This window comes from Halichoerus grypus, chromosome 9, assembly GCF_964656455.1.
Source record: "Halichoerus grypus chromosome 9, mHalGry1.hap1.1, whole genome shotgun sequence".
Taxonomy (NCBI): domain Eukaryota; kingdom Metazoa; phylum Chordata; class Mammalia; order Carnivora; family Phocidae; genus Halichoerus; species Halichoerus grypus.
Window position 1 is genome coordinate 9,797,005 of NC_135720.1, and position 20,955 is coordinate 9,817,959.

A 20,955-nucleotide genomic window follows, 5' to 3' on the forward strand; every position below is an offset into this window, starting at 1 on the left:
GAAACTGAAAAGGAACAGAGGGTTATAAAGTAGGATAGGAAGACTGAAGGTCAACACTGCTGCGACATTAAGACTATAATGTTAGCAAATAAAGAGTTTCACCGACATCGAGGAAACAATCAGATGTGAACTATTCAGAGCAAGTATCCTTAAAAAAAAAGTTCTTTTGAAAACTACTGCATTTAAACGAAAACACTAATTTGAAAAGATACATGCACCCCTATGTTTACTGCAGCATTATTTACAATAGCCCACGTGGCCATCCATAGATGAATGGATAAAGACCACACACACACACAGAGGGGATTTTACTCAGCCATAAAAAAGAATGATTTTGCCATCTGAACAACATGGATGGACCTCAGCATAATACTTAGTGAAATAAGTCAGAGAAAGACAAATACCATACGATTTCATACATATACAGAATTTAAGAAAAACAAACAAACAAACAATGAACAAAGGGGAAAAAAGAGACAAACAAAAAAAGACTCTTAAGAACAAACTGGTGGTTGCCAGAGGGGAGGTGGGGGGATTGGTGAGCTACGTGAAGGGGATTCAGAGTATACTTATCAAGATGAACACTAAGAAATATACAGAATTACTGAATCATTGTATCTGAAACTAAAATAACACTTCATGCAAAGCATACTTAAATTTAAAAATAAATGAACTTTACAAAAAAAATTAATTAGGGTAAAAATAAATAAAACTACTTTGTTTATAAATTGCTTATAGTAATTGCTATATATTTGGTTACCTATATGATCTCAGCTCCTACCTAAGGTTATGAAATCCTTGTAGGCAAATCTAGTAATTATTTGCTTCCTTCTCTGTTGTTTTTCCTGGGACATTCCCTCTATCTTGTTTCAAGGTGACTCTTGCTGATAAACCTTTCAAAGCTTGGCCCACTGGACACCTCTCCAGCTTCGATCACTGACCACTCTCTCTCGCTCTCAGATGGCCTTTACTGACTTCCAGGGCCCCTCCTCTAATACCAACAACTAGAAGCCAGCTCACACAGTCTGTCTGCTTTTTTCTCTGAACACCTTGCCATGCATTGGCCTCTGACCTGTGTTTTCAACCCCCAATATCCCTTCTTGGGGCGCTTGGCACAAACATTTTCTGGGTGCTAGATGCCAGATCCTTCGAAGCCCAACCCCTCCTGTAACAACCTGCTAGGATGACCTGGTTTAATCACCCTGTGGCCTCTGACCCCTTTGCCCTCAATCCCAGTAACCCTTGTGCCCCCAACCGCAGGCATTTGGCCAAACAACCCATTCTGCTCCTAAGCCAAGGCTTCAAACCCAGAGCAGCCTCTTCTCTTCCTTTCTTCTGGCTTTCCTTCCTCTCTCCTTCTGTAAGGTCTTCAACTTCTTCCTTGCCTGCCCTTTATGGTACCAAACAGCTCCTGACTCTGTCAACCACGTGACTAAGAACCCTTCATTAGCTCTCACTGCCCATGGAAGAGATCCCCAAACAAGTCTCGGTGACAAGCTCTCCCAGGTGCAAATCCCAGCTGCCCTGCCAATTCCTACCGATTCCACCCCATGTCTCCACACCCCAAGAAGGCCTTCTGGAAGATACTTCACCTGAAACAATCACCTCACTTGCGGAAAAGGGCTACTTTGAGGGGCTTTAAATGTTTATTTCCTCTTGCATTCAAGTTTGAGCTTTACCTTATTTATGGTAGGAGAAGGAGAAGGAGAAGATGAAGAAGGTGGTGACTGGCTGAGACTTTCAATACAACCAATCTGAGCCAAAATATCCACCTTAAAACAAAAAGGGTGCTCAGTAAGTGAAGAAAAAAAGAGCATACCAAAGCTTTTAACCAGAGACAGCAAATTCGTGGCAGGGCTAAGTGCACCAGAAAATTCTAGCATGCTGTCCGTTCACAAACATTTCACATGCAAAAGCAAAGCCCCGACTGCGGAGGAGTGGGTTATGGTCAGTGCGCATTCTGGAGACTGCTGCTGTCAGTCACATCACGGTGTCACTGAAGCGCCAAAAATAATCCTAAGCAGCACAGAGGGAATGGAACAAATATCATGCAAGTCACACAGCCAAGGAAAGAAACTCCAGAGGAAACACAAAGCCAAGCTTTTCAGAATGTTAAGATGTTGAACCAGTGTTTTCAAAGCCACCGGGCACGTAAGATGAGCAAAGCCACCTGGCTGACGAGGAGGAGGCACGGTGTCACAGTGACACCCAGCGGGCCCAGGTGAGGGCAGAAGGAGCCAGCCAGGCCGTGCCCGCACGAGCAAAGGCCTCTGGTGCGTGCTCTGGAGGCTCTCCCTGGCTCGGTATGCAGCGTCCTCGTGACAACAGGTAACGGATACACTCCCATGAAGCTACTCAAGGCCAAACTGGAACTGGTGTCAGGAGGAGAGCTGTGGAGCCCCGTTCCCAGGCTTTGAGTCCCAGCTCCGCAGCTCTCCAGTAGGGAAGTCATTACTAGAACGCTCACATGGTGTCACGAGGATGCACTTTTCAGGTACAACTCTCTTGTTAAGTTGGTGGTATTATCTCCATTTTCTACATGTAGATAAACTTGACTTTGGAAATCAATTAATATACGAAGTAGGCTATCAACATGATCCAGTTTTCCACTTAAAACTAAAACTATTAAAAAAAGAACCGACAAAATACATGAAACCGTTTCCCAATCATTGGACACCAGGCAATAAAGGACCTGATCCCGCCTAGAGAGACTTTCCAGGCCACGGATCAGGATGAGGAACCCACAAAAAGACCAGTGGTCCCTGTGAATTGAGGAGATAGAAGGGGGAGCCCAGGGCAGAGAGCTGCACGGAGAGCCCTCTACAGAGCCGCACAGGGGTACCCCAGGTCTTGGCCTAGTACTAGTGAGTGTACCACATGAAAGGATTAAGTACCCTCACCAGCCAGAAGAAAAAACCTCCTGAGCACAGGGCATCAGGTACACTGCCAAAAAGGGTTTTGCCTCAGCAGAGAAGCAAAAATACCCCGAGACTAAAGGTTGCTCTGGTCCCACTTGAAAAAGCTTAAAAATAATGTGAAAGCGTTACACTGTTTCTAAGTAACCAAGCTTCATGCCAGAACAAGACCCCAAGATATTTATGGGAAAACAAAAATACCCAGCATATAACAAGGTAAAAATCACAAGGTCTGGCTTCCAATAAAAAATCACCAGGCATGAAAAGTAGCAAAAAATATGAGCCATAACAAGGAAAAACCAATCAATCAAAGCTGACCCAGTAATGACACAGACAACAGAATTAGCAAGAATATTTAAGAGCAAGAAAGCTTCTAGATATTGATGAGACAGAGGAAACATTTTGATGGGCTTCCAGTGGGTGATAATTTTAAGCATAAAAAAGAAAAACCCACACCAGTGGGAACACACGGGATCAGTGTAAACCCTTGGGTCCACAACAATACCAAAAAAATAGGAAAACTCATTTGTCACTACTTGAGGAGCTATTAAAGCAACTTCTTACCTGGCAATCTGGCAGTGAAAGGGAAAGAACTGGACATCTATACCGAATTCCAGTAGAAACTGTTTCCCAAGGTAGCTAACCAGCTCCAACTGATAACGGAAAAGTGCTATTTTACAGAAGAAAGCCACCTCAGTAAATGTGGAAGAAATTGCTTTACTGATTCAGGCAAAGATATCAACTGGTGGCAAACTATTAGGTGCATGGTTATAGCACTGAATTAACACCAGACAGATTACCTTCTGGTCACAAGGAGAGAACATAACCAGACGGTGGAAACAGAAGACTGCCATTAACCTGACCCGAGGTCTTTCTGATCAGTAACGGTGGGCTGATTCTGATGTGCTGCAGCATGAATATACAATATCCCTATGGTATATTCTTGCCCAGAATGTTCACTTTGAATCCTTTGAGATCTTAGGTACAGCTTCCAATTCATAAGAAGTACAGAGGATAGAGGAACAACTTGGACAATACCAAAGGAACCATCTGACAAATCCAAAAGACAGGAATTATACAGGAAAACCAGCTAAGAATAAAAAAGTAGGGGCTGTGCTGGAAAGAAAGGAGACATGTGAAGGACATAGTGGACATAACCACACCTAACACCTTGGCCCTACACTGAACGCCAGTTCTTAAACAAGCTGTAAAAGACATTCTGGGGTCTGCTGGGAAAATTAAAGTTGGTCTGGATATTACATAAGATGAAAATTTACTGAAAATGTCAACTTTTAAAAGGTTACAGAGTATGTCCTGTACGTGTCTCATATGGGTATACATGTGGATAACCACGTTCAGCAGGGAAAATAAGGAATGTGCCAAGGTGTAAACAGTAGTGCATGGTGGGGATGTGATGCTTTTCTGTCGGCTAGCCTGAATTTTCTAATGTTCTACAGTGTATATGTACTGCTTCAATAATAATTAAAGGGTTCTTCTTAAAAACAGTTTTTAAAGAAAATAAAAACACTAGTCCACAAAAATGATAGGTTCTGGTTTTGTTATATTTTGCTGTATTTTGCTTCTTATAGGACATCTTCGGGGAACCTGGACCAGTAAGAAGCACACTCCTACTTTGGATAACAGTGGTGAGATCTGACTCATTCACTGGCCTCCCGGTAAGCACACAAGACACGGTCTGAGAAGGACAACTTTCACTGCACACATCACAAGAGTAGCCACACAGGAGCTACCGGGACAAGATGCAGAGAAGGGTAATGATGCCACTGTTTCTCTGTGCGTCCTCCTACACTAGGCTGGACGTTGAGGGTTACTGAGGTCTGAGAATTAATGAAAAAGGTAACATGTATTTCATTAAGATTGCTTTCTATCTGGCTCTCTACCAAACCAGCAAATGCGAGTACAAAGGACATACGACGGCTCAAAAGAAACGGATGGGTGATCATGGCCCTGGCTGCCCACCTGGTTCCTTAGAGGAGACGCTCCAATCAATACAGGTCAATGCGGACCACTCGGCCTGATAAGTCTGCCAGGTAAGAGGAGTCCCGAATCACGGGCTCACTACCCTTTACACTGTTACCTAGGGGGAGAGGCCGTGGAAGCAACTGAAGGTTCCCCTTGTCACCACACAGCGGAGTTCTTGCTGTGCCTCCATCCCACGCTCACACGTTCTGTCTGTTGTCGGTTGGCTTACCTGCCATGGCCTCTCATTCCACTACACCCTCATGAATGGTCCCCTGCTTGGAAGCACAGATGGAAGTTTCTAGTTACAAAATTCCTTCCTTCCAGGGCAAGACTTTGTCCAGGGATTTGCAACAGGAATGAAAAGAAAGTTGCTTGCTCTGTGAAGTCTGAGGCTATTTATGTTTTTCTTCTTCTTTTGTTTTGACAACTCATCTGTAGGACTGAGGCACCAAAGTCTTTATGTGACATCTCTCCTTCATCAGACATATGATGACCACATGCCAGCTGTGTTAGGAAGTAGGGGCAGAAAGCGAATACTGTGATGCCCAAGCACATTTCAACAGTTTCTGACAAAGACTTAACTCTTTTTCTCAGAAGAGCCTACAGAGGGTATAAAATTTTCTTATGTAGAGAGCCCAGCCATTTCTACTCAGAATGTAGAAGAATTTGTAAAATTTCCTGTTTTGTTCCTTATAGATCTTTTGCTCAAAGGACATTATCTATTTGTAATTCATTTAATTCAGATGAACCTCTACTAACGTCACAAAACCACTGGTCAGAATATAAAACTTCTACATTCTTTAAAAAAATGAGGCTAGATCACAAGAACCAATTAAAGCTGTTTGTACTGATTGGAAATGACCCAAAAAGCTTAACTGGTTTAACAAACCCTTTGTTAATTCACATTTTAAACCCACAGATGTCAACTCCAGTTATTTATTTTTTTAAATACAGAAAATGAAAACTTATTTTATTAACTTATCTTAAGAAGCAGGAAATATTTGTATTAGTTTAGAGAGTTGACTTATTTTGTTAGTGCAAAGTCTTAAAATAGGTCACTGTATGTCCCAAACAGAATGATGCTACAAGTAGTTTCCAGATGGATCTAATAAAAGTCCATGAGAGATGGGCTTACAGACACTTCTGATGATGGGCTGTGTTATAACAACGCTCACTGGCCCTTCATCAAAGCAGTGTTCAGGTAAAAAACAAAACAAATCCTTCCCTTTTGTCATTTGTTTCCTGTTAGACGAAAACAAACAACAATGACAAACCACCCTCAACAATGAACTTCACGGCATATACTTTTGGAAAGGTTCCCTAGATGCATAAAGCTGTCTTATACAAAGCAAGGATCTGTGATCAAAAAAAGCATGGAAAGTTAGTATTGCTAGCCTGATGCAGTTCTGGAGAAAATGTCAGCAAATCCTTTAAACAGATGTCTACAACCTTCTTTACAAAGCCCTGTAGTCCATTAAAAGGGATTCATATGGGGGTGGGGAGACGGAGAGAACCTTTCCAATAGGGTTTTGTAAAGAGAAAATCTCAATAAACAATGGTGAGAAGTCTATGGCATTACAGATCTTACTTGAGATAATGAAATAATAAGCAAACCTAATACCTGTGTGAAGCATTCTTCTGATTTATTTTTAAATGAATTACAAAATGACCTTAGGATGGCCTAAAAATGGACTTTTTTTTTTTTTTGAGAAATGAGAAAGTAAAATGTAGTTCCAACATAAAATTACTATTGCCTTCTTTATCCTTTAACCAATTAAAAATCCTTCATAACAAATACCATTACACTGAAAAGCTCTGAATAAAAAGATGTTATTTCCCTAAATACCCACTTAACTTTGAGCATTTGTTTGATATCTAAATGGTTAAAAAGTAATTAACAATCCCAGTGGATTTCCTATAAGGGAATGAACTATTTCTGAATCAGCAGATGGTAGAATGAGGTGTTATGATGGCTCCTAGTCCTACAGCCAATGTTGAGAACAACACAACCTCCCTTGACAGAATTCAGGTTGAAATCAGTAAACCTCATAACACTTTCCACTGTAAAATACCTTTTGCTGTATTTATGGAAGAACAACAACAAAAAAATCATTCCAACATGTGCAGAACATTCTATTATGGTGCGAGGCCTCTTATAGGTTATGGGAATAGAAAAAAAATAAGACAAAATCTCTGCTTCTCACCAAGTTTGCAAGTTTACAAATAAATTTGTGATAAGAGTCACAAATAGCACTAAGGGAATCGAGAGAAGGAAAGACCAAACAAGGCTTCATAAGGGGTGCGGTATTTGAGCTGAACCTTGGGGGCTGGGCAGACTTGAAAGACAGGAGGAGTTATTCTATCATTCTTGGAGGAGAGCGCAAAAGAGACAAAGAGAAGGGGGACTGGCACGGGGCGTATCTGGAGAAGAGCCCGTCTGGCCCGGAGCCCAATACACAAGGAAGAATAAAGTAAGGATGGGGCCATGCTAGGGGATCAGAGAAACACAACTGAGGCCGGAGAAGTATCTAGTCGCACCTCAAGTGCAGCTGAGTTTCTCACACACTGTCCCTACTGTGTGCTGTCCCAGGTCTGCATGATTACTGACAGGACGGTGACCCCCGGATCCACACACGGCTCTCTCGACATGTAGAACTGGTCTCGCGCTTCAGGAGGCAATGGGGGAGCCCCGAGAGTTGCTCGAGCACAGAACTGACATACTCACCGTCTTATTTTAGAGGCAGTGTATGTGAGCTACTAAAACGAACAATCACGAAGTCCCTGCGGAGGACCAAGCACTGCTCTGAACACCTGAGCCCGTCTCTCCATTTGCGCGTTCCTGCCATTCTACGGGAGTTTCCAGATGAGGAAGTGGGGGCACAGAAGCGAGAGTCCTGGGATGAGAAGCGAGGGTTTTCCTGCCCTTTCACATCTGAGGGCACAGGCCACGCCCGTCAGGAACCGGCTCGGCGAGGGTCTCACAGAGGAATGAAAGGAGGGCAGTAAGAACATTCCCGAGAAAAGATACAGCAAAGTGAGAAAGAGAAACCAGTTTTGTGGGGAAATGCTGAGTGATGTGCTCATGATGCATCTTGAGGGACAGAACGGAGAGGCAGATAGAGACGGTCAACAAGAAGCTGGAAATGGAGTAAACGGAAGAGAAAACTCAAGATTGGAGAGACATGTCCGTGGCTGGAGGAGAGGAAGAGAGGCTGGAATGAACCAGGGTAAGGCATCGAGAACATCCCTCGGAGAAGGGGAGAGGGGAGACGAGAAGGAAGAGTATTTAGGAAATGTCTCCCGTGTGTAACTTCCTCTAAGGGCTCTTGTCCTCCAACTCCGGAAGCTCATACAGTGGAGCCGGTCTGTCACACCGGGTCTGACCGCCAGGCTCAGGTGCGGCCCACGCCCCCGTCCCGCCCCCGGGGGTGGGGCAGCCAGAGCAGGTGGCAGGGGGTGAGGAAGCGGGAAGCAGGAAACCAGAGACTCCCAGGGAACTGGGATGCGGCGCGAGAAACAGAGAAGCAGTTTATCCCAGGTAGGTGGTTCTTGCCAGTATTTAACGAAGATAGAAAAAGAAATCTCTAAATCCTTCAGATGAAACATCTAGGTTCATAGAACCTTTAAGTAATGTGCAGTCCACAGAGGCAGCCATATAGGAGATTCGTAAAGATCTACTGTGAGCAGTTTTTCAGACAAGGGGCAATGGTATAATTTAAACCCTGATAACTGGGTGCAAATCAAGATGAGGGCAACTGTCCACAGGTCTCTGAATGAGGCTGGTGGCTCTGCCGCCCAAATGAATCGCCCTTGAAGCTGTAAAATCCCAGACAGAGAACTAATAGTGAAACTACGGTGAACCACTAAAAAATGATTCTTCTTTTCTAAAGGTACTGCAATAGCGGTCCTCATGCAACTTAAAAATCTGTATTTGAGTAAGAAAACAATGAGAATTCGATTCATTTCTGGGTTATCCTTTGATAAATATTCTACACAATTTGCATCTGTGGTGTGTGTGTATTTGAGCCTGGGAAAGGTACCATTACCCGTACTGATACGCCTTTGAAAACAATCACACGTCCACATCGGTGCGTCTAAATCTACATTCCTGCTCCCACAGGAAGCATGCTTCCCCCTGCGGGGCTGCCCTGGGGTCTGCCCGGCCAGGCCCCTCCTGCCCAACGCATGTGTCCCAGCCTCCTGCTGCCGGAACCATGCGCGGCGAAGCTTCTGCCCACATGGCTGTGTTCCAAGGGCAGCTCTGCAAGTAAACTGCTGCATCAGAGAGTGCATACATTTTAAATGGTAATGCATGTTATCAAACTGCCTTCCAGATGCTTCATCAATTTATCCTTCCTCCAGCTTTGCATCAGAACATGCCTGTCTGAACATGCCTTTCCTCACACTTGGTATTAAAACATTTTAATTCTCTGACCCTTTAATAGACTCTAAAAATGAGTATTTTCCTATGTTTATTGGCTATTTGCACCTTGCCTGTGTGGGAAGAAAGCCAGATTTAAAATAACTGGCGCTGAGGAGAGCAAACACAGACTGATCTGGAGTGGTGTGCAGGGTGGAAAGGGGAGGTGCGCCCTGCATTGCCTGACCGGGGAGAGGGCAGGGCTGGCTCCTCCAAATAAAACTGTCCCCTGGGAGAGCACACACTGCCAGAGTAATGAGAAAATCCCAACGGGCATAACCCTGGAACAAAAATAGTTTTTTCCTATTGACATTCAGAGAATGAAAGAATGAGTAAACCTGACAGCAAAAGTTTTAAAAGCTACCAATTAAAAATGGCTGCCTGGTTTCTTATTCATGACATTTTTCATGGTATTTATAAACGCACCACCATTTTGGTCTATTTAAATTCTTCTTCTATTCCAGATAACTGAAAGCATAGAAGTTTTTACTTGAGAAGGGGGCGCCTGGGTGGCTCAGTTGGTTGGGCGTCTGACTCTTGATTTTGGCTCATGTCGTGATCTCAGGGCTGTGGGACAGAGCCCCGCGTCGGGCTCCAGGCTCGGCGTGGAGCCTGCTCAGGATTCTCTCTCTCCCTCCCCCTCTGTCCCTCCCTACCTACTCTCTCTCTCTCAAAAAAAAATTTTTTATTTAAATTAAATCCAAATGCTCAGTTAATTAATTATGGTCATGCTTTCTATATTTTGTTACTTCTAGTTTCAGTTCACTTTTTCTTTGCTTTCAAAGGATCTGGTTAGATTTAATGTTAGAATGGATTAGTAAAATCCACCTTCAAAAAGTTGGTTTTATTTCGACTTATGCTACTCAGTTCGTACTGCTACATTTAAATACCGAGGAAGCTACTTCGGAACAGAGTAAGACTTGAGCCTGATGGTGAATTTGCGGTCAGAGTGCTTTAGTCCATCCTGAGACAGCGGCTGAAGTAGGTCCCTGAATTAAAATAGGATGAATATTTTTCCATCTTTTGTTTCCTTTGCTTATTCTAAATCATCTCAGCATCATTCCCTTTTACTAAAATGTTGTCTTTTACTCGATGTAAACCCATTTCATGGATGTTTTTGTTTAACTCGGTAAACTCAGCTGAGTTGGCTTTGCCCCCAGGGGACATCTGGCACCATGTGCAGATAATTTTGATGGTTACACCTGAGGGCAACTAGATGTTACTGGCCCGCAGAGAGCAGAGGCCAGGGGTGCTGCTAGACCGCACACCGCGGAGCTCAGGCCCAGTATCCACAGCACTCATGCTGAGAATCCCTGGTACAACTTCAAGGGAGGCTTGACCACTGTTTCTTCATGTTTTATCCTGAGTAATCTTTAACTGACCAATGTTCTCAGGTATTCTAGAGTAACAAAATGCAGGAAGATGCTCAACTACGGTGACCACTTTGCCTCTGAATTTTAAATATTGGGCCAGACTAATTTGTAATTCAGGATGTCCACCAAAAGCTATTTAAAAATGTATAAAATCAGGGTGCCTGGGTGACTCAGCTGGTTAGGCGTCTGACTTCAGCTCAGTTCATGATTTTGGGATACTGGGATTGGGCCCCTGAGTCGGGACTCCCTGTTCAGCAGGGAGTCTGCTTCTCCCTCTCCTTCTGCTCCTCCCCTGTTCACTCTCTCTCTCAAATAAATAAAATCTTTAAAAAATAAATAAATCAAAACGTATAAAATCTGCAGTTAACATATGGTAATAGCACTTGGATAAATTATCTTGGAAGGTTAAGATATAAACATTCTGTAAGCAAATAATTACTAAGTGATAGGACTATGACGCTTCACATAATTGAAAACCTTCTATGTAGTTAAAGAATATCAAGAAATAACATGCCCTAAAGCCCATTTGTTTCTAAGGATGTAGGAAGCGGTAACATTTTGATCTCCATCTTCTGACTTTTCTTGTTGCCGCTCACCCAAGGTAATCATCTAACGATAACTGAACTAGGCAGAGTCACCTAAACTGGTCAAACTTTCATTAAAATTAATGTCGAATTTCAGTGTATTTTTCTCAACTCGTCCCACGGCTTTAAGTTTCCTAGAGGCAATACAATAGCAGTGGTGAGTGCTGAGCGCTGGATTTGCGGCCACTTTTCACCTGCACTGCATCTGCAAGATGAGAGTGTAAGAAACACGCCAAGGTCAGAGAAATCATTTCCTGTTCCAGCTGGAGCTCTGACACTCATCGCCTCAGCGTTGGACCCTGCCTTTCCTCCCCCACTTGGGAGAATATTTGCACCTTAAAGGATCTGTGTTTGTATCATGCCAGACTTCTAGAAGCAACTCTCAATGAACACCCTGCATTCTCTCTTATAATCAACTTTAAAAACAGTCTTCAGCCGGTCTAACAGGCAAGTTTTTGTTAATGCCCAACAGAAATGCCACACAGACATCTAACAGCTACTTTGTTTGTGCTTTCAGGGAACGGCAACCGCTAGAACGCATTATGAGCCGTCACAGATGCGTTGCTCTCTCAGTCCAGCCAGATGACGGAAGACTCACCTGGTTGTTACTGTTGGCAGCTGACGAATTGGCCTGAGCTGTACTTGCTGAGAGGGAATCGAGGAAGGCCTGGTCAGCCACTGAATTTCCACAAGAAAATGGGTCTTTTCCATCGTTGGGCAAAATCTGAATATTAGAAAGAACCACAGTTTTTTCATAGATTAGGGGTAGTTCACAGAGTCCCTAAAGGCAAGCAAAAATTGTCATCTATTATGGAAAAGAGGTTTATATTCTTAAAAGTTAGGGTAGCCTTTGAACATCTATATTAACTATTCCTTTCTAGAAGTATGCAGAGTTCTAGAAAATGCAATCAATGCCAGCACCAACTTAAATCCTCAGATTGTTCTCCTTCTTGTCCATTTTTAGGATCCTGCCTGCACAGTGCACAGAGGTAAAGCATGACACAAACATTAAGACAGGTGGGCTGAGTCCAGGGGCCTGTGAGCCCTCTGGAACTGCACAGGCGAGCCTGGGGTGCATGCACGTGCACAGATTTCTGAGAAGAAGAGCCACAGATTCATCGGATTCTCCAGAGGGTTCAAAACTCCCCACCCAACTCTCCATCAGGAACAACAGGGAGAGAGACAGCACCCAGGTAAACATCCCCCCGGGGCATCATTCCTCTCTGCTGGAGGGGAACCAGAGGCCCTTGTTCTTGATCTCACTTCCGTTTTACTCACAGGGCACCAGACAACCTTGGTTTCAGTTGGTCACCGGAGGGGGGAGAGGCAAGCTGACCCAAGTACCCAGAACTCAAGTTTGAGTGACCTACAGACAACCAGCAGGGGGCGCCAGGAGGTTGGCTCAGAGGGGGGTTTGTCAGCTGAGTGTGTCCCAGGTGGGAGGCTCCTTCCAGGGGCTGGAACACTATCCTTGCCATCTATGGGCACAGAGCTTAAACCAGGTTAGTAGCTCCCAGGAGCTCATCCAAGACCCTCTGTTTATGGGAATGGGAGTGCGGGCTGAGGGACAGGTCCTAAACCAGCACAGAGCAAAGAGAGCTACTTAAAAAAAAATCTTTTTAAACTTTGTGAATGAACTCGTAATATAAACGGTACTACAGGCAACAGCGATTACACAATATAAACAAAGGAAAAACAGGGACATTCATCCAGAAAAATTAAAAGTTGCTCTCCCAAGAAGGAACTTAATTTAAATATCTGGAGTCACTCTTTGGAGCTTGGGTCTATAGGTAACATTTTTTCTTAGTTCTACTTCAATGTATTTTTCACGTTTTATATAATTAGCAGGTATTACTTTTACAATGGAAATTTTTTTAATTAAAAATAAAGTTGCTACTTTCCATAATTCATAAAAAGATGTCTGACAAAGACCAGGTTTAATTACTATATGACAATAAGTTCTTACTTCAACATAGTCTGTGGGAACAAGCCCCCGTTCTCCTTTGCTGTTTCTTCCTTCCAGCCATCCTCCACCAACATCCTAATAAAGTTTAAAAAAGAGAGAAAAGAAAAAAATATGACATCATAGTTGGAATTTCCTACAGAAATTTTGCTTTGTTATACATGAAAAAATAATTAATGTTAAGCTCTTTATTCCCACAGAGCTAACACTGTTCAAAGTTATAAATTTTTTTAAAAGGTTTATATGAGAGGGAGCGCAAGCGAGTGAGGGTAAGCACACAACACTGAGATCATGACCTGAGCCAAAACCAAGAGTCGGATGCTTAACGGACTACTAAGCCACCCAGGTGCCCTCAAAGTTCTAAATTCTTAAGGCTTCTCTTTACTCTGGAAAATGATATCATCTAAAAACAAGAAAAATCAAACAAGTGACCAAAGACTGAGAAGTAGCCCATTCAATAGGCTAGAGTGTCATCCATGTGTAATTCCTCTCTATTCACTGGGTGGGGGCAGATGACAAAAATGCAGCCCCGACTGTCAAGAAGTAGAATGACACCCTCATTTCTGGAATCTGTGTTGTCCTTTGTGACCTCTGTGGCCAACAGAATGAGGTGAGGTGGAAATAATATAGAGTGAGTTCAGAGTCCAGCCTCAAGAGGCTTTGCACATTTTTCCCAAAAGAGCTGTGTGAATAACTTGGGTTGCTAGATGACAGAGAAAAGGCTCAGTCTCCTGGACGCCCCACCCCAAGCCAGCCAACCCTCAGCAGGGGAACTGCCAGACACCTGAAGGACCACGTGTTAAAGCACTGAGCCCCCAGCTGCCCACCAGGTGCCTGCAGACGTGTGAGGGAGCTCAGGTCAGTGGAACCATCCAGCCAACCTGGAGGTTCCTGAGCAAGACAATAAATGGTTGTTTGTTTAAGCCACTAAGCTTTGGGATTGCCTATTATCTAGGAAAAGCTAACTGATCCATGGTTCCTTCATTCTTCTGGATAAACAATGTTAAACTAAATTATAAAATATACTAGAATTCCCACTTTTCAATCTATTATCTCAACAAAGTCCTACTTTTTCACCTTAAAATAAGAGTTGTCTTAAGTTCATAAATCATGTCTCAATTAGTTAATACCTATCTGAATTTAGATAACACATTTTTTTTTAAAGATTTTATTTATTATTTATTTATTTAGAGAGCGAGCACGCATGCAGGAGGAGGGGCAGAGGGAGAGGGAGAGGAAGAGAGAATCTTAAGCAGATTCAGCTTGGAGCCCGACGTGGGGCTTGATCCCATGACCCTGAGATCATGACCTGAGCCTAAACTAAGAGTCGGGTGCTTAACTGACTGAGCCACCCAGGTGCCCTAATAATACATTCTTTTTTAAAAATCATTTGAAGGGGCACCTGGGTGGCTCAGATGTTTGGGCGTCTGCCTTCGGCTCAGGTTGTGATCTCTAAGTCCTGGGATCGAGCCCCGAGTCGGGGCTGTTCTCTCCCTCTGCCTCTCCCCTCTCTTGGTCATTCCCCATTCTCCTTTTATTTTTATTATTTATTTATTTACTATTATTTATTACTATTTTATTTAAATAAATGGCTTATTAAATTTATTTAAATAAATGGCTTATTTTTATTAAAAACAGATTTATTTATTACTATTTATTTACAGATTTATTACTTATTACTAAGAGTCAGGTGCTTAACTGTTTTTTTTAAATAAATAAATAATAAAAATAAAAATCACATTAAGCGACAACTTTGTCCATTTTTGAGCATGACAACAACTTAAATACTATTTTACCAGGAAATGAAGACTATTTCTTCATTTAAAAAAATCAGATAAAGAATCTTTAATCTCTCTAATGATTAAAAATAAACTATTTACTTATATACACTTAGCATATTATCTAAAACTATATATACTTTTCCTACCCAGTAATTATTTTTTGTATCTAAAACATATTAAGACAGGTTTTGAAAATACTATCAGTATTAAGAAGCCACCATCCTCTCTTGGTCATTCCTGTTCTCCTTCCCCGGTCTCTGCACTGTCCCAGGCCCCTGTCCCCCCCACCTGGAGGAACACCTGCATCTCCTCCTTCCCTTCCCAGGACGTCTCCAGCTGTCCCGGCCACCTTCTTCACATGCTACTCTCAAAGGCGTCCCGGGGAGCTGGCCTATCCCCAGTTCTCACCTCCAGCTCGGCCATTTCCATTTTTAAACTGAGGCAAAGCTATAGGGAAGGGTTAATTATTTACTATTCTTCAAGTGCCACATATCTAACAATAAACTCATTTAATCTTCCCAAAGAAGCTTTTCTCTCTGACTCACATACTTAATAAATCCACCCTTCTCTCAGGTCAAAGGCCAAAACTCTCGGGGATCCTTGTCTCTTTTCTCTCCAACAGTATCTAATCTGGCACCAAGTCCTCTGGGTCTGACTCTGCAAGGCCTCCTGTGTTCAGCTTTCTTCAGTTCTTGTTGCTACGACCTGAAGTCACATCCCCAGGCTCCAGCCACGCCAGTTCACTCGATACACCTGTGCTAGATTAATTTCCTGGAAATGCAAATCTCACGACATCACCTGCCTAACAACAACATCAAGAAGAAAACCCTTAAATGAATCCACTACTTACAAATGAAGTCCAAAGTCTACATCCTGGCCCACAGATCCTGTCTGATTTGGCTTGAAGAGCCAGTTTTCTTAGCCTGTCTGCTACTGGCACGTATGTGCCCCGTACCCCTGGGACCCTTGTTTACGTGTTGTGTTCCCAGCAGAGAGAAAAAGCAGAGGCTCAGAGGCCAAGCAGATGTGGTTTTGCACCCTTACTCTGCCACTTATAAACAAAGTGATCTTGGGCAAGTTTGCTTACCCTCTACGTCTCATTACCCTCATTTGTAAAACACAGATTAAAAGTCCCTAGCTCACAGAGTTCATGGAGAAAACATGTCAAGAATACATGTGTAGTATTCAGCCAAACACTTGGCTCACAGGCTGTCAATCAGCCTCAGCTGTGACTTCCAAGAAACACTGAATGCAAAAAAAAAAAAACAAAAAAACAACAACAACAAAAAAAAACACTGAATGCTTTCTAATCTCTACACCTGTGCTCTGGCTGGGATCTGTCTGGGACATCTCTTTCCATTTCTGTCTGATGGAACCCCATCCAACTACCTTTAGGGGACTTAACTTTTATTCACTGTTTATAAAATATAGAGTCTTACTTCACCATCAGTACTTCATAAACAACAGGGTAAAAATTTGTGTGGGTTTGAATTATCAACTTATTAAACAAAACAAAATCTTAAAAATAATTATTGTCCTTAAGAGACCATCAGATTTTAAAACCTCTTACCGGATTTGTAATTGTGATGATTTCTCCTTCATTAACCGTCAGTTCATTATTGCCAGGCTCAGCAGCAAAATCATACATAACCCGAGCCTATTGGGAATAGAGACAGAGGAAGTTACAAATGTAAACTTCACAGTAAAAAATCAAACAATCTTTATCATACAATTTGTAAACATGCTGGCATGAACACTCATGACCGTGGCTATGGTTGTTTTGAAATAAAGGAAGACATATTACCAAAATGATTCATCAGCCCTATTGTGAGGAAAGAGGACACCAACGTTGAGGGCCCCTACTCTGTTTTGGAAACAGGGAAGGTTTCTGGTAGCTGCCCATACTGCATTCAGAGATCAGATCCCAGAATGTTCTCAAAACACACCTATTTCATCGGCGGGGGAGGGGAGAGAAAAGCATGCCCTTTGTTTCTTCCTTTTTTTAAAAGATTTATTTGGCGGGGGCAGAGGGAGAGAGAATCACAAGCAGATTTGAACTGAGTGCAGAGCCCGACACAGGGCTGGATCTCAAGACCCGGAGATCATGACCTGAGTCCAAACCAAGAGTCGGACACCCAACTGCGCCACCTAAGTGCCCCAATACCCTTTCTTTACAGAGGTAAGAAGTGAAAATAGAGACATCGTTCATTCTGGGCACACTCACTCTCAGGGACTAAGGGAACATACAGATGCACACATGTGTACACTCATGTAAGATTCATACATTTAGATTATTCCCTGGCAGTGAAAATGCTCACTATTCTTTATCTAGAGCCACTGGGATGAATTTTAATGATGCAGTACCCCTAGCCAACTAAGAATTTCAGATCCAGGGAGCAAGATACACTTATATTCTTCTCCTGGAATACTACCCACTATACGAGAGCCTCCACGGGGTGGTGTATACTGGTTAGCTGACCTAACAGCTGTGATTTGCAAATTTTCCTGCAATAAAATCTTAATTCCATGGAAAACAGACTAAAGGGAAGCTGTTCTGGTTGATGGGAGGTGGGGCTGCTCCTTCAGCCTCTTCCTCAAGAGGCTCCTTGAGGTGTGCATCAACCCAGAAACATGGATTCCCGGGAATACCACTATGTGCACATTCCAAGATGATCACTGTGGTAAAAAGTAGGTATCATATAGATATATTTTATAGTACTTAATATATATTTTTAATCCGTTTCAAATTCTAAATAATTGTCTTTCATGGACTATCTCATAAAAGAAGGTCCATCTTCATGTACCTAGGAAACCGACGATTTATTTGGAAAGTAACTGTCCTAAGTGGCAAATTCAAGTATATGTACAGAGCTAGTCAAACAGGACTAATGGAACTGCACTCATTTAACAAATATTTACTGAACACCCACCATATGGTCAGAACTGCGCTAGGCCCTCCTGCTTGCTAGTGCACTCTCCCCACACTTGCTTAATGATGCCTGAAATCTCAGAACAAGGATTAAGGATTTACAGCTACTGGTAAAAGGTTAAAACAAAAAACAAAAAACCACCACCCTCCAAATACTAATTTATTTTGATATACATTAAAAAAAAAAAAAAAGGATGATAAGACTGAGGGATGAATATGCAACAAAGCCGGTAGAGTAAAATGTTGTTTACAGAATTTAGATGGGCTGATAGTGTTCAATGGAAAATGATTTCAAATTTTCTACATGTTTGAGGTTTTTTCATAACAAAATGTTAGAAAGAAACAAACAGTCCGGTCTGTCAGTCACAGAACGGCATCAGCTCCTGGCCTTCCGTCCTGAGAGGCTGGGAAGGGGGTGGACGGAGCAGGCCGGAGCAGAACTCTGTGCGCACGACAGTTTTCCCGGGGTCAGGACACGGGACGCCGAGCCTGTGCTGATGGCTCTTTCTCCTACTGCTGCAAAAGTTGACAGAATTCTGCTGGTCACGTTGTGGGGTATTTTTTAAAAACCACGTCACCCCAATCTCAATTCCTCACGCATCGAGGGCAGATACAGATAAATGCATGAGGAGGGTGAAGAGGGTCCCTGGGTCAGGCATGGCCCCCAGGACTGCGAGCTTCCTGGGAAGGGCCTGGTGTGCACTCAAGAGTTGGATGAACCACCTGCTGCTTGGTTATCGTTCCTTAGGGATCCTGGTTAACAAGTCTTTTCTAATGCAGCTAAATCTAATCCCCACTACAGAATACCAAAGCCTCTTGTGTACCAAATGTACAACTTGATGGAACAAGTCAAAAACGAAAACTGGAAACTCCCACATTTAAATATTACTGAACTTTAGCCATGGAAAAATATATATAAACATTGTAGGTTTATGGAAACACTGATTTAAGCCGCCTGAAAAAAAAATCCTAGAGATGCTTCTTAAAAATTAGAATTGAGAGAAATTTTAGAGAACAAAAAAATGTTAAAAAGCACATCCCCCAATGAGCATAACGTGTCAACAGAAAACAAATTTGAGCAACCACTCTTACCAAGCTTAGGTAGCCCGGAAGCCCCTAGAACGGAAACCCTCGGGGCGCTGTCTCTCTTTACCTGCTTTTCTGGTATCTGGATCTGGCTTCTCCCTCGCTCCACCACTGACAGCATACAGAGATGCTGGCCTCCACCCCAAATGCCCATCAGTCCCCCTATGCTTTGTACGGCCTTTGAGAAAAGGTCCCTTTTTTGATGCTGCTTTCTCCAGCGTTGGCTACAGTTTAAGAAATGACTCACGTATTTTCAGGAGCTAAGTCTCTACACAGGTCCTGGACGGCAGGGGATGGGATACTGTATGTTGAACACATACCGTCAACAACAATCTCTTCAACAGCAATACCAAAAAGTCTTATAGAAGAAGGTGAAGGGATAGTAGACAGCAATCTTAAACCTAAGTTCCATTATCTAGCGACAGTAAAATAAACATCACAGATCCAAGCTCTCGACGGTCCAGGCCCTGAATAGACCCGTGGCGCCACACCGCTGCATGTGCGTAACCCACCAGCCTTCACACGGATTTCCTTCTGAGAGAGAAGAGAGGGGTACGAAAGTATTCAATCTTCTTGACCACGTCGCAAACATCTGTTACGTTGTCTGCTCCACATCCCTTCCTTCTGGAAACTTCCTGCTTGACTCCAAGCCATTGGTAAGCATATAACCCAAACAGGGATAATCAGAACTCTTCCCTAGAAACTGATACAGATGCTGGGGCGCAAGGGTCTTTTTCTCTGAAAGTGCTGCCAGGGGCTAACTAGCTGAGGTACAGAGTGGAACGACAAAGGGAAAGAACGTCCTGAGGGGATCACTCGAGGGACAGCCTGAGGCTGCTCTCCTGCTCTCAGACACAAGAGCCAACGGGTCTCCTTTCGTGCCTAAGCTAACGGGAGTTCAGATTCTGTCACACAACCAAGAGAGCCCAAGTTGATACAAACCAATAATCCCAAACCAAAGAATTTATTAAGACGACATTTTAAATAAAAGAGAAACACTGGATATAGTAACACTACCGCGTTTCCTATTTTGCAAAACAAAACACTAGAACCTAAAATGAACAAGAGAATTAAAAAGTTCCAAATGACAAAAAAACAAAACCGGCTGCAGAAAGTTCATGTGGGGGTCAAAATGCAGAGGACAAGTCCCCATCCTTAAGCACCTGCTTCTCTGGTTTTATATAAATCATAATTAAATCTAGGGAAAAGCAGTAAATCTTCAGTAATGTAGCTCTCTCACTTTAAAAACAGAGACACTCAAAAACTAAAAATAAAAAATTTCAAGAGATGGACAGATCCTTTATTAACGTGACCCTTGAGAACTGAAATTTTACATGTAAGTGATATTTCTATATAACTAGTTCATGCCAAGCTTCCTTTTTGTTTTTTTAAGATTTTTTATTTATTCATTTGAGAGCACATGCGCGCAAGCATTGGCGGGGAGGGTCAGAGGGAGAGGGAGGAGCAGACCCCCGCTGAGCAGGGAGCCCGATGCGGGCTTGATCCCAGGACCCTGGGATCATGACCTGAGCCAAAGGCAGACGCTTAACCGACTGAGCCACCCAGGCGGCCCTCAAATGCCAAGCGTGTTTTACTTAAGCACGCTCATTTGACTTCTTGTGAAATCGTATACCGTTAATGCTTTCCTCTATCTCATTTTTACATAACCATCAAGATCATCAGAAGAAAAAGAACTTCCTTTAATAGACTCTAAGAGCATTATTACGCCTTTAATATATGCAGATGTATTTGTCCTTATTCTAAATGATTAAGACTTAAACGCTTTTCGGTTTATAACAATCTGTGATTTCAGTTCAATCCTGGCCTGCGCTTGTTCAGTTGTTACTTTGCATCAAACAGAGAATCTTAAATTACCCCTGTAAAATTTCATCTTATTAGATTTAGCCATTGCCCCAACCTA

The 20,955-nt window shown here is 42.8% G+C and overlaps 1 protein-coding gene across 3 annotated transcripts in view; it reads right to left on the minus strand.

Moving 5' to 3' along the window:
- Nucleotides 1-20,955, minus strand: part of SNX9 (sorting nexin 9) — a 106,948-nt gene that overhangs the window by 41,311 nt on the left and 44,682 nt on the right. For all 3 annotated transcript variants that reach the window (XM_078054519.1, XM_078054518.1, XM_078054517.1), the window contains exons 2-4: nucleotides 16,590-16,676; nucleotides 13,242-13,316; nucleotides 11,874-11,999 (exon numbers count right to left, since the gene is read on the minus strand). In XM_078054519.1, the coding sequence (XP_077910645.1) occupies nucleotides 11,874-11,999; nucleotides 13,242-13,316; nucleotides 16,590-16,676 (288 nt within the window). The remainder of the gene's footprint in view (nucleotides 1-11,873; nucleotides 12,000-13,241; nucleotides 13,317-16,589; nucleotides 16,677-20,955) is intronic.